This window comes from Thamnophis elegans, chromosome Z, assembly GCF_009769535.1.
Source record: "Thamnophis elegans isolate rThaEle1 chromosome Z, rThaEle1.pri, whole genome shotgun sequence".
NCBI lineage: Eukaryota > Metazoa > Chordata > Lepidosauria > Squamata > Colubridae > Thamnophis > Thamnophis elegans.
Genome location: NC_045558.1, coordinates 127,303,834 through 127,318,106, shown reverse-complemented (window position 1 = coordinate 127,318,106; position 14,273 = coordinate 127,303,834). Strand labels below are relative to the sequence as shown.

General features: G+C 44.4%; 2 protein-coding genes across 7 annotated transcripts in view; one reads left to right on the top strand and one right to left on the bottom strand.

Moving 5' to 3' along the window:
* Positions 1–15: 15 nt before the first annotated feature.
* Positions 16–4,231, top strand: EMC4 (ER membrane protein complex subunit 4). Its single transcript, XM_032234921.1, has 6 exons — positions 16–121; positions 1,451–1,542; positions 1,642–1,756; positions 1,872–2,025; positions 3,528–3,688; positions 4,006–4,231. The coding sequence occupies exons 2-6, from the start codon at positions 1,457–1,459 to the stop codon at positions 4,039–4,041; spliced, it is 552 nt and encodes a 183-aa protein (XP_032090812.1). The 5' UTR covers positions 16–121; positions 1,451–1,456; the 3' UTR covers positions 4,042–4,231.
* Positions 4,232–5,304: 1,073 nt separating this feature from the next.
* Positions 5,305–14,273, bottom strand: part of SLC12A6 (solute carrier family 12 member 6) — a 54,209-nt gene continuing 45,240 nt past the window's right edge. For 4 of the 6 annotated variants that reach the window (XM_032234912.1, XM_032234915.1, XM_032234917.1 and 1 more), the window contains 7 exons: positions 12,174–12,369; positions 11,911–12,080; positions 11,690–11,821; positions 9,118–9,246; positions 8,850–9,034; positions 6,895–7,028; positions 5,305–6,806 (listed from right to left, as the gene is read on the bottom strand). In XM_032234912.1, the coding sequence (XP_032090803.1) occupies positions 6,715–6,806; positions 6,895–7,028; positions 8,850–9,034; positions 9,118–9,246; positions 11,690–11,821; positions 11,911–12,080; positions 12,174–12,369 (1,038 nt within the window). In that variant the 3' untranslated portion in view covers positions 5,305–6,714. The remainder of the gene's footprint in view (positions 6,807–6,894; positions 7,029–8,849; positions 9,035–9,117; positions 9,247–11,689; positions 11,822–11,910; positions 12,081–12,173; positions 12,370–14,273) is intronic. The other 2 variants (XM_032234914.1, XM_032234916.1) reach the window with 1 other exon arrangement.

The following is a 14,273-nucleotide window of genomic DNA, read 5'->3' as shown; positions in this document are numbered from 1 at the left end:
CAGTGTTCTCTCTCTCCTCCCCCTCCGTGCTCGTGACGTCTTTACAGGTCGACCATGTGGCACGGAGCCAAACAGGAAGTGACGAGAAACGGAAAAGACAACTGCTGAAGCGTTTCGAGCTGTGAGTGTAGACCACCAGGCGCTCTTTTTCGGGGGGAGGGGGACTTGGGGGGGGGGCGGACTACAATTCCCAGGCTTCCCGGCCTTGCTTTAGGGTTGGGGTTTTGGTGTGAGTTAGAAGCGAGGGAAGAAAATGTCCCTCTTGGCTTAATCACGACTCCCAAAAAGAGCTGAAGTTGCCAGCTCTCTCGCACAGCCTTCCTCCGCTTGGCACCTTTCAGGGACTACAACTCCCAGAGTCCCCAAGGTGCTTCCCCCCCCCCCCCAAGAGGCAACTGGACTTTCTGGTTTTTCTTTGAAGACGTTTCGCTTCTCATCCAAGAAGCTTCTTCAGCTCTGACAGGATGGTGGGGAACGGAAGGATTTATCCTCCTTGCAGACCGATTGGCATTAAAAAATCATTTTAAAAAAGGAATGCAAATGCCAAACTGTCTGCAAGGAGTATAAATCCTTCCATTCCCCACCATTCTGCCAGAGCTGAAGAAGCTTCTTGGATGAGAAGCGAAACGTCTTCCAAGAAAAACCAGAAAGTCCAGTTGCCTTTTGAAAAAGCACCTTTGGGACAACCATGACCTGAGAATCTCCATAAACCTTTAGGGACTACAGCTCCCAGACTTCCTAGCCAGGACAACAGCTAGGGATTCTAGGTGTTGTAGTCCTCGAGATATTCCATACAGAGGTTGGAGAGAAAGGATTTATGGCCACACTTTACAGTTGCAGGGACTACAGAATCATAATAAAGAGTTTTTTCATTATAGTTGTTTGAAATGTATATATAGACTTTGTGGGATGATAATTAGCTCTTCGGTATGGCTTCCCCACCCCTCATTGGGGGGAGAGGGTAGAATGGATTACCTCCAGAAGTTGTGGGTGCTCCAACTCTGAAAGTTTTTAAGAAGAGATTGGACAACCATTTGTCTGAAATGGTATAGGGTTTCCTGCCTGGGCATGGGGTTAGACTAGAAGACCTCCAAGGCCCCTTCCAACTCTGTTATTCTGGAGAGGGTGATGACTTGTGGATTTAGAGAAAATATTGGTGACATTGCTATACACAAAGAGTTTATTTGAACTGCCAGCTGCTTGGATGATCTGTGGCAATCAGGAAACCAAGAGCTTCCTAAGTTCGGTTCCCAGGTTCCAATGCAATGTTGACTTTCTGACTAGAGATGTTATAATACTATAATATACTGTTGAACAGAATGGAGGCAATGATGCAAGAACTTGGGATTTCTTCAGGATTGTGGGACGCGTTGCCAAAAGGATCAGACTACTCCCTTTCTTAATATTCAATTGAGGATCTTATTGGGAGTGTGCATTGCCTCTTTTGCAGGCAACGATGAGTGCCGGAGGGGGATTGGTGACCAATCGTGGACGACGTTTCAAATGGGCCATTGAATTGAGTGGTCCAGGCAGTGGTGGTAGGTAAGTCCCTAGGAAAAGACCTTTATGTGTCTCCCTACATAAGCAATTTACAAATGTTGGGCATGTGAATTTGGATGAGGGGTTTCTTTTCTTTGCCAGAGGCCGAAGTGACCGGGGCAGCAGCCAAGGAGATGCACTCTACCCCATAGGCTATTCAGATAAGCAGGTGCCTGACACAAGTGTTCAGGAGACAGATCGCATCCTGGTTGAAAAGGTAATGTCCTGCAGAGGAAGAACTGGATATTAGAAATGCTATAGTTGTTTGAAATGTATATATAGCCTTTGCTTATTGAATTCTATTGTATATTTTTCCTCCTTCTATGTTTTAGCGCTGCTGGGATATTGCTCTTGGTCCCTTGAAGCAAATCCCTATGAACCTATTCATCATGTACATGGCAGGGAATACAATCTCTATCTTCCCCACCATGATGGTCTGTATGATGGCCTGGAGGCCCATCCAAGCACTAATGTCCATCTCTGCTAGTAAGCCTCTCTCTATCACTATCCAAACCTTTCTTTTATCCCATTTTTTCTCCATTTTCTATTTTGTGGGGCTGTTATTCCAATTAATAAAAAATACCAGTAAAAAGGGGGCATGGTGGCTCAGTGACTAAGATGCTGAACCAGAAAGGTTGGCAGTTCAGTGGTTCAAATCCCTAGTGCTGCGTAACAGAGTGAGCTCTCATTACTTGTCCCAGCTTCTGCCAACCTAGCAGTTTGAAAGCAGTAAAAATGCAAGTAGAAAAATAGGGACCACCTTTCCCTTTGGTGGGAAGGTAACAGTGCTCTGTGTGCCTTCGGCATTTAGTCATGCTGGCCACATGACCACAGAGACATCTTCAGACAGACTGGCTCCTTGGCTTTGAAACAGAGATGGGGACCGCCCCCTAGAGTCGGGAACAACTAGCACATATGTGTGAGGGGAACTTTTACCTTAATATCGGTAATAGTCTTGGTTTTGTTCCAAAATAGTTTGAACAATTTCAAAAATAGGATACACACAAATGCTTTCTCTCTTTAAAAATGTGAATACAAGAACTCTGTTATGCGGGCAGTTACATATGGTACAAATAAGTAAATGCTGTACGAAAGGTTATGCTATAAACCAAGAGAGGAAACAATAAGGTGAAGGAGGAATATTTGCTAGCTGGATTTGCGACATCTATTCTAGAGGCTTATAAGAAAAAGAGGATTGCTAGGGGCAGGGAGATCCCTCTGATTAAGATCAATATCCAGATTTGTGCTTGGCTTCAGGGTTGCCTTTAGGACAAAGTGTTTGCAAAGTAGCTTAATCCCCAATGATAAAAAAAAAAAAAAAACTCAGGAAGGTTGACTTTATATTTCCTACTCCTTGCTTAATTATAAATGACTTATATTAGTATTTTAAGACGACTCCCGAATCTCTGGCAAAACCTAGTTTCTGGAAAGATTCTTCAATTGACAACCACATTCCGAAATAGTGTGCTTCTTCAACTTTCAACTTTAATAAAATTTGTATGCCGCCCACTCCCATTGGAACTCTGGGCGGCTCACAGCAAAATAAAAGAATTTAAAAATATAAGAAAAGATACAATATTAAAATTAATACATCTTCCATTCAGTCAAGTGGGGCTGGATATTAATCAACAGCCCCAGGCCTGCCGGAACAGCCAGGTCTTGGTCGCTTTATGGAAGGCCGGGAAAGTGGTGAGGGTCTGGATCTCTGCGGGTAGATCGTTCCACAGGGCTGGTGCAGCTACAGAGAAGGCCCTCCCTCGGGGAGCCGCCAGCTGGCATTGTCCTGTCGACGGCACCCGGAGGAGGCCCAACCTGTGCGATCTTATTGGTTGTTGGGAGGTGAATGGCAGGAGGCGGTCTCTCAGGTAGCCCGGACCAATACCATGTAGGGCTTTAAAAGTACTATCCAGTACTGTCAACCAGTGTGCTGTATAGTGTTTCACACTCCATAAAGTACATTATCCATTTTTGTGTTTGTGTCCCCACAGCCTTCAAGCTACTTGAAAGCTCAAGTCAGAAGTTTCTTCAGGGATTGGTATATTTAATTGGCAACCTGTTAGGATTGGCCTTGGCAGTTTACAAGTGCCAGTCAATGGGGCTACTGCCAACTCATGCTTCTGACTGGCTGGCTTTTATTGAACCACCTGAGGTAAGTGTGAAGAGTATGAATAATTATCCTGCCACCCCTCCCATACATCATCTCCTAACTAGCCTATATGTATCGTTGAGGGGTGGAGGTGGTGGCATATAGGACAGATTTCTTGGATCAAAACTGCCAGGTCTCTTTTGGCACTCTTAATTTCACAAAAGGGCAGCATTGGATTTTTTACAAGAACCCAGATCTAATCCAAGAGTTTTTAACATTCTCTTGCTTAGTCTCTGTTGTAAATCCTGTTTAAAGATAGCTTACTTTTCAAAACGCTGGCTTTGTTTGTGACTCATATTTATTTTCTGTCTTCTACCTAGCGTATGGAGTACTCAGGTGGGGGTCTGATCTTATGACCTGACCCATTTCCAGAAATCTAACTGGATTTTAAGGGCATGTTGCTGCATTGTGGAACAGTAGGAAGCATTTGCAGAATGTTATCCAGAACAAGGAGGACTGGTGTGCTTTGCAGGAATTGAAGCAAAAGATATTCACCCTGATAAATTTTCCCTCGGTTAAAATAAAAATAAAAACTTTTTAAGTGTGTATAGTGCTTCACTGAAGTTCTACCATCAGAGAATGCCTTTTTCTATAATATGTACACAATACTAGACGTGCTCAATGTCATGATGACAACCCAGATTACATACTGAGCACTTCACTTCTCATTTAAAAATTACGCAGAGATGAGCCTAGAAGGCATCTATAGCAGTCTAATGTTAAAGCTAAGAGATCTAGGCTAAATGGATACATACTTTGACTTGAATGTAGGGTTAATTCAGATAATTCTAATCTTTGATAAAATTTGGATTTTACTATCCTAAAGCCAAGTGGAAAGTGTATAGGAATGTGCTCTATGACCTCTTGTGGGAAAGATGGAGTTGGAACATTTTATAAGATTCTAATAGTTTATCAATTATATGTATGAACATACATAATGAAAAAAAAATGTGAAAACTTCATGGAGAACAATGGGGCAGGACAGTGGCTGACCAGTTAAGATGTTGGGTTTGTTGGCTGGAAAGCCAGCAGTACAGGTTCGAGACCCAAGCGCCATGCGACAGAGTGAGCTCCCGTCCTCGCCCCAGCTCCTGTCAAAGCTTGCAAATGCGAGTAAGTAAATAGGTACCACTTCAGCAGGAAGGTAATAGCCATCTGTGACATCGTGCTGACCACATGAGTGTGATAATATCTTCGGACAGTGCTGGCTCAATGGCCTTGAGAGATGAGCATTGCCAGCTTAATCAGCAACAACTAGTGGAGTAAAATCCACAGGGACTCTTTTACCTTTATGATGGAGAACAAACAGCTACTCCAAAATTCATGTATATTACCTAATTCTTAAGCCACTGATAACAGATTTACTGGGGGGCGGGAGCGGAGGATAAACTTGTTATTCAATAACCTGTTCACATTAATCTCAAAGTCATGTTTGTATGAATTAGAGCACTGGATGTAGGTTTTCTTTTCAAAATGTGGAAAATGTAAACATATGCCCTTATTTATTTTAACTGTCTTCATAAATGATACCAAGGCTGTAAAGTGCATGAGTGTTACATAATGAATACATGAGCTTTGCAAGTGGAGCAGCTTAGGCACAACTAAAATTTAAAAAAAAATTGTATATAAAATGTTTATTCTTTACATAATTCGAGAAGCAAAAAAAAAAAATCACACTCCCAAATTTGACGCGATGTAAACAAGGTTGCACCCTGAATAAATTAAAAAAAGGTCTCAGCCAAAATAAAGAGATGTCTGTGAAATTCTCTTTTAAAAAATAAAACGAGAGGCTTGAGATGTGTCTTTTAAGGCTACCCTGAGGGAGTGGTCCCTGTATTCTATTCTTGAGCAAGAGCTACCAGGAGAAGGAGACATCCATCATTGAAATTAGATAGGACAAAAATAGACACAGCACCTTTCCCTAAGTTTGCTTCTGTAGAGGTAAGGAAAAAAACTCCATCCCAAACATGTGATAAAAGAAAGCTGTATATCCTTGTCACTGACATCAAAGAGGGCCATCTTGCTTGGCACAGAAAACGTGGCATTAAGTTTTCTTCTTATCCAAGCTTGGAAGAAGAGATGGACCTCTTCAAAAGTCAAGAGGGCAATTTGGAAAAATCAGAAAACCCTGTTTTTCAGAATAGAAATCTTTTCCCTCTCAATGTGTGAGAACAAAGTATGACAGCCACCTGCTGCGGTTCTACAGAATTATTTATAAAAAGAGGAAAAAGGCAGTTGCTCGACTAGGTAGAAGTGCAAAGGCCAGATGGAAGAGAAATTTCCCCATCAATAGGCTGCTTCCACCCTAACTTGGGAGCAGCCATTCTCTCCCCTTATCAGCAAACAGCATATCTGATTCACAGAATACCACAAGGGATCAGGGTTAAGCACACTGAAAAGTGACTTCCAACTTTCTGAGAGCTTATTGCGGCCTTGATTTCAGTGGGAAGGGAAGCAAAGAGGCTGGTGCTGACCAAGAGAAAACAGCACAATGAAGGATGGATTTCCCTTTTTCTAAATCACCCAGCAGGATCTCCTTTCCCTTCTTGTTCCTCTTATCATGATAGTGACAAGTAACATCTTCTCCAACTGGGCCAAACCGGCTGCTTCAGCTGATGGATTCTGTCACTCCTTTCCTGATCTTTCGCTCCTCTTTAAATGCCCTGCAGAAATACTACTTGCAACACACGGCTCCTACATTTCTTGAGAGGGTTGACAGAGCAATTGCCTACCTATCTCTAAATTTCCCTCAAATGACAAGCCTTTGTGAAGATTCTAGCGCACAGCTCCTAATTCGATGGAAGCTGAAGAAGCTGCCAATTATCCATCCTCCAAACATTGGGGGTGGAGGTGGGGGGAAACGCCCAATTTGAAGACCCTGAATTGCCACGAGAAATGAAAGCAAATAGGTGTGGCGGTAATAGCTGGTCTCCTCAGGAGATCCAAGTGGCACATGGGAACAGGTAGGAAAGCGAGTATCCATCCGAACACAGTTCATCAGGAGGAAGACCCCCCCTCCCTCCCTCCCTCTATGAATAGATGGTGATGACTTCGCTGCCTCCACCTCGTACAAGCAGCACACGCTCCAGCCCATCAGTGAGCACCTCCAGGAATTCCATATCTGCGGGTGGAAAAGAGTCAAAGGAACAACACAACACGATTCTTCAGAGCCACCTCCACTCCTTCCAGTACCCGGTAGAAAAGGATACAGTTTTCATCGCCTTCAGGGTTTCGTGGTGGCCCAGGCATGTTCAGCAACACAAGCTTAGCCTCATGGGACTTGTTGACAATAACTTCATTGAGCTTGACAGCTGTGTGCATACGTCGCACGTTAGACTGATCCCTAAATTGGGGATAGAGGAATAAAATAGCAAAACCATATAAATATATCCATATAGCAAGCTTTACCAGTATTTCTAATCTCTAGCCTAAGACTGGCTTGTAAGAAAATAAGGTATTTATTATGGATTAGAAACTGAAAATAACACAGCCAGACATTCCTTCCTAAAAGAAGAGGGAATGACGTGGTAATTGCAGAAAAGCAAACTAAAAGTATTAGCAAAAACTTCTAATGGGCAACTTCTAACCCAGATCAGTTTAATTTAGTGTCCGACCCAACACAATGTCCCTCTTCCAAGGAAAAACAGGTCAATGCTCTGTTCTGATCTAGGCTTCCCCAAAAAGCACAAGGCAGAGTCCTGGACCTGAAAAAAAACCTTTTATTAAATGAATGTGAAATCTTGGAAAGCTGCCATGTAAATATTTTCCAAATGAGGTTCTGTGAAAGGAAAGGCTAGGCACAGAGTCTCTTGAGATTCACGGACAGATTTTCACACTCCCGAAATGAATCTAACGACGAACGAATTGTTTCCTTCCACTTCTCTTTCACTCCTCTTTTATTTCCTATGGGAGGGGCCAATCACTTTCCTCCTGTGACTTTACTGCCAAGTCTACCCTGATTTCTGAGTTGTTCTTTTCTTCTGGCAAATCTGCGCATGCGCACACTGTAAACAGGCTCTAGCTGTTTCTCTGCCTCACTACTATCTAGCTCCGTAGGTACCTGATCACTGCCAAACAGCCTCGGCCTCATCTCTGCCTCCAATGCACAGCCCTTGGCTGAGCCTTTCCCAGCCTCCAGGATTGGCCCATGTTCCTCTCTAACCACCTCACTGTCCAGCTCTGCTGACCACTGGTAGGCTACAATACACTCAACCAAATCTGAACCAACCACGGCAGGTGCCAATATTGGAAATTCCAATGGGGATTGGTTGATAATACTGTGACTAAGGGACCATCCTGTAAACTTTAGATCATATTACAACAGAATGCCCCCTCAAAAGGTGCCCCAGACCCTGCAAGAACTCCACCCTCGAGGGCACTGCTGTCCAATGGCTAAACTATCTAGATATCAGGACATAAACTTAGTCACTCTAGTACATAATTTAATTTAATTTATCATTAATATTGTGGGTTTTTAAAATAATTCACGATCCTGGGTGTTTTATATTTTGAAACACATTTTATATGCCATTTTTGTGAATTGTATGCACTGCTGTTATGCATTAACATAACATGTTTTGTTGTTTGTATTCCCCCCCACCTTTGTTTGTTAGCCGCCCTGAGTCCCTCGGGAATAGGGAGGCATACAAATGGAATAAACATTTCCAAACATTTCCAAACATTAACGCCATATGAAATAAATCAATACAGGAAGAACCCTGGCACATGCTGGAAATGAAGAGCATTACTCATGGGAAACAATGAGATCTATGGTGGAAAATATGAAACACATTTATAATAAAACCCAGACAGGATTGTGGTAAGATTAAGCTAGGTTTCGTATCACTTTCCAAGAAGAATTTGGAAGCAGAATAGCAATAGCGACAGCACTTAGACTTATATACCGCTTTACAGCCCTCTCTAAATGGTTTACAGAATCAGCATATTGTTCCCAACAGTTTGGGTCCTCATTTTACCAACCTCAGAAGGATGGAAGGCAGAGTCAACCGTGAACCGGTGTGAATTGAACTTCCAAACTGCTGGCAGTTGTCAGTTAGCAGAATTAGCCAGCAATACTGCCTTCTAAGCACTACGCCACCACAAATGGCAAATAGGAAAAGTTTAATGACATATATCAGAAATAACCCAGTAATTGACATCTTACGGACGCATGTTGAGCAGATCTTGGAAACCCTCCAGGGTCCTGAATTTGTGTCCGTGAGAAGCCATGTATTTGTCCTTGGTCCAGGTCATGTGCACCTTCTCCTGGTAGGTCTCTGTCTCTTCATCATCATCTGAGCCAATGCTGGTCAGCCGCAACATTGAGTTCCTGTCTTTCACAAGCTGGGCCTATATACAAGGAAGGCATCACTGATGCTTTAGTGAAAAAGAAACCCAAATCGGTTGCTCTTTTTCAGCCTATTTTTCCCCACCTTTGGTTCAGCCCAGTTCACCTCGCGTTCCCGTTCTGTTTTAGAGAGGCGCATTTGGCGCAACATCTGGGAGCGCTGCTCCATCATCAAAGTGCGTTCATACGTGTAGGCAGAGATATCGCTGTCATGCTGCAAGAGAAGAAAAGGGACAGCTGATATTGGACAACCCTCCCAGCCCCACATTCTGACCCAGTTTTCTCGAGTACTACTCAACTGCTTCCTTGTGAGGAAAAAAACCCTTCTTATTTGACAAGGCAGGAATAAACCACCGTCCAGGCCTTCCGCACAGCCCTTAAGAACTGGCTAGCCCGTCAGGCCTGGGGACAAAGATAGCCGCCCCTCCCGAATGATGAATGAATGTTGCTTATTATTTTTTACTATATGTGTCTACGTCATTGTTTGTATACCCCTTCCTGACTTTTATGTGAGCCGCCCTGAGTCCCCTCAGGGAAAAGGGCGGCCTACAAATGTTAATAAACAAACAAACATAAACTGCATTCATGGACAAAACCCCAGGTAACCAGTCTTTAGATGTTTCAACAAGCAGTAGCAGTCTCTGCTCACACCGGCTGAGCTAATTGCAACGTCTCTGAGTTCCCCACAGGGAGCCTCCAATAGCACCTCTATCCCAACACAAAAAGTCCTGAGCAACCTGAGTATTGGCAAAGAAATCCTGGCAAAGAAATTCAACGGAGGGATATCTCCTGTAGCATAGACGGTAGCCTACAGCAACCGGCGCCTCCCACACCCCTCCTCTTTATGTTGCAGCCAGGGAGGGGCTTGTTAACGGTTCCATGTTTTCCTGAATAGCCGGCCCCATGCCCTCTATTGCTCCCTTTTCCTCTCTGTGCATACTCGCATCTGGGATGGGAGCCAGCTGTTCCTCCCCTTCGCTTAGCTCAGGCCCCAAAATGCTCTCTGCCTGAGGGGTCCTGCTCTGCCATCTGGCTCTGAGTCCTCTTGCTCCTTAGAGCCTTCCGCAGGCTCCGATTCCAGGCACCCATTCCGCCTCCTCTGACTCATCTGACAAACCACAACATCCAGGGGTTGCCACAAAGAAGTGGGAGTCAATCTATTCTCCAAGGCACTTAAGGGTAGAACAAGAAGCAATGTGTGGAAACTAATCAAGGAGAGAAGCAACTTAGAACTGAGGAGAAATTTCCTGACAGTTAGAACAATTAATCAGTGGAACAGAAGTTGCCTCCAGAAGTTGTGAATGCCCCAACACTGGAAGTCTCTAAGAAGATGTTGGATAGCTATTTGTCTGAAACAGTATAAGGTTTCCTGCCTAGGCAGGGGGTTGGGCTAGAAGACCTCCAAGGTCACTTCCAACTCTGCTATTGTATTGTATTGTATTGTATTGTATTGTATTGTATTGTATTGTATTGTATTGTATTGTATTGTATTGTATTGTATTGTATTGTATTGCATTGTAACCCCTGGCTAGGTCCAATATTATTCTGTCATTCGTAACCTTAGCCATATTTCAACCAATGGCACATCTGCACAGATGGACTTCTCTAGGAATATACATGTCTACAGTCATTCTGTGCAAAAGAAGAGCAACCAGCCTCTAATTCTTTCCTTGAAAGGGAACACATTTTTTTTAACATCTCTTTTTGATCCTTGTTCCCATGGTGAAAGAAGTCAATTTGTAACTTGGGGGCAGGTAATGGGCAATGCTAAAGGAACCAGGAATGAGTATGAGTGTGGCTTCCATCAAATATCTCTAATCCCTTTTGCCCCATTAAATATGTCTCTGTCCATCAGATATATTTCTAATCCCTTTTTCTTCATTGGATATGTCTCTATCCATTAGATGTGTCTCTAATCCATTTTTTCCCAATTAAATACGCCTCTGTTTACAACAATTCATTTAGTGGCCAAAGCGCTGATGGCACTGAAAAAGTGACTTATCACCATTGTTCACCCTTAATGACTGTTGCAGCATGCCCATGGTCATGTAATCAAAATTGGCAAGTGGCATGTATTTATGATGGTTGCGGTATCCCAGGGCCACATGATCCCCTTTTGCAACCTTCTGACAAGCAAGGTCAATGGGGAAGCCAGATTCACTTAACAGCCGTGTTTCTAACTTAACAACTGCAGTGATTCACTTAATGGTGGCAAGATATGTCATAAAATGGGGCAAATGTCCCTTAACCAACGTCTCACTTGACAACAGAAGTTTTGGGCTCAACTGTGGTCTTAAGTCAAGGACAAGCTGTATAGCTCTAATCTCTTTTCCCTCATTGGATATGTTTCTATCTATTAGTTATGCCTCTAATCTCTTTTCCCCCCATTAGACAAAGCCAAGGTGGCACAGTGGTTAGAATGCAGTACTGCAGGCTAATTCTGCTGACTTTCGACTGCCAGCATTTCAGCAGTTCGAGTCTCAACGACTCAAGCCTTCCATCCTTCTCAGATCAGTAAAAGGAGGATCAAGGCAACAGACTGGCTCTGTAAACCACTTAGAGAGGGCTGTAAAGCACTGTGAAGCGATATATAAGTCAAAGTGGTACTGCTATTGCTAGATGTGTTTCTAACCCCCACACCAAATTGTGTCACTCACCATCTCAACGACCTCCACCTCTGCCTCGATACGAAGGTGATAAAGGAAGGTGGCCAGATCTTTCTTCATCTGTATGCTATTGTCCTCCAGTTGGGCTACTGTAAAGATGCGGATTTTGCACTTACGCCACACCTTGGAAGCAAGGAGAGAGGGAAATCAGTAAACTCCACTCTGCCAATTAACGCCGGCTCTGACTCTCAGCAGTGCCTGCCCATCATCACCTTGTGCTGCTTGAGAAGGAAGGGGAGGAGCATCAACATCCCTCCATCGTGCACAATCCACCAGACATCAATGTTGCCCTCGGAAAAAGGCTCTGCGTTGCTAGGGTAAAAAGCCACGTTCTTTGCCACGAGCAAGGCCAGGCGGGCAGCAGTGGTCACACGGACAGTGCCTGGAGAACAGGAAGAGGAACTTACACAATTGATTCAGTTGACTCTCGGGACCTCACGCCCCCCAACTGCTTTGCCCCGTAGGGAAACCGTACCAATAAAGGTCTTCCAAGCACGGGCATCCTCACTCTGGCGCCAGGCATTCGGCCAGCCCATCACCACCGTGTTGTGCTTCATGCCGCCCAGCCCGCAGGACTGAATGAGGTGAGAGATGCCCTCTCGCACCTTAGCAGCCACCACGATCTGGCAGAAGCCTTTCACACGTTCTGCCTCCATCAGATGTTTGATGGTCTGAAACAGCAACAGCAAAAGCACTTAAGACAAAAAGGGAAAGCTGGATTTTTCATGGGCAGATGAAGCCCAGCAAGATAGCAATAGCCATAGCACTTAGACTTATTTACCGCTTCATAGTGCTTCACAGCCCTCTCTAAGCAGTTTACAGAGTCAGCCTATTGCACTCAACAATCTGGGCTCTCATTTTACCCACCTCGGAAGGATGGAAAGGCTGACTCGGCCTGGCGAGATTCAAATCGTCAAACTGCAGGGAACCGGTATTCAGCAGAAATAGCCTGCAGTACCACATTCTAACCACTGCGCCACCACGGCTCTTAAAGCAGCTTAAAGGCAAAGCTGCAAAAAGCTACTCAGAGGAAACTTCACAGGTAATCCTTGGCTTACAACAGTTTATTTAATGACCGCTCAAAGTTACAACGGCACTGAAAAAAGTGACCTAGGATCGTTTTTCCAGACTTATGACAGCTGCAGCATCCTCATGGCCACGTGATTTACATTCAGTTGCTTCACAACTTATTCACATTTTTGACGGTTGTCCCCTTTGACAAGCAAAGTCAACGGGGAAACCAGATTCATTCAACAACTGGTTTACTAATTTAACAACTGCAGCAATTCACTTACAAGAATGTGGCAAGAAAAGTTGTAAAATGGGCCAGAACTCAACATAATAAATTTCTCATTTAGCGGCATACATTTTGGGCTTAATTGTGGTCGCAGGTTGGGGACTACGTATATAAGCGACCGCGAACCTTTCTGGCACCAAGTGCCGAAAAGGTCGCACGGAAATGGGCACGCACCCTCGTCAAAGCCGCGCTCCAGAAAAGCCAAACCTCCAGGGGCCAACCAACCATCAGCTTGTTGGCCCACATGTGCAGGCTGGTTTTCGGCACAGCCATGTGCACGAAGGAGAGCTGATTGTTGCATGCATATGCACCCCAGAAAACAAAGAGGCAAGGCTGGGCATGCCGGGCAACATGGCTTTGCATGCCACTTTGGGCATGCATGCCATCATGGACCTATATTGTAATGTAGAGCTATGAGGATTTACATATAAAGATGGTCCTTTAGACCTGAACACAGTGCATGGATTCATTAGAAAGTATCTGATGATTCTGTTCTGAAGAAGAGCAAAAATTTGTAATATACAGGTAGCCCTTCATTTACAAGAGTTTGTTTTCTGACCATTCAGTTATGACTACACTGAAAAACGACTTATGACTTTTTTTACGCTTCTGACTGTCGCAGCATACTGTCACGTGATCAATACTTGGATGATTGGCAACTGGTTTATTTTTAATAATGGTTGCCGTGTGCAGGGTCATGCGATCCCCTGTAGGACCTTCTGATAAGCAAAGTCAATGGGGAATCCACATTCACTTAACAACTGTCTTACTAACTTAGCATCTGCAGTGTTTCACTTAACCACTGTGGCAGGAAATCTTGCAAAATGGGACAAACAACTTAACAACAACTGTCTCGCTTAGCCGCAAAAAAATTTCAATTGTGGTCGTAGGTCATGGGTAACCTTTAGATATTAGATGCTCTCTATAGATGCTGCTAACATGGCAAACCTATGGCACGCACGCCTCCCACCGGCCAGCTAATTTTTGGGTCTCTGCCGCACATAGGGGAGACGTGTGCATGTGCGGAGGGATGATGGAGGTGGTGCGGCATGCCCCTCACATCCAGTTTTTGGACCTAGTAAGTTTCAGGGAAGTCTGCTAGGCCCAAAATGGGCTGGGGGGAGTGGCGCTCCCCCGTGCCTCATTTTTGGTCCCAGGAGGCTTCAGGGAGGTCTGCTAGGCTCAAAATGGGGTGTGGGGGGGTTGCAGTGACCCCCCCTCCCGCCTGTGTTTGGTCCCAGGAGGCTTCAGAGATGCCTGCTAGGCCCAAATGTGGCA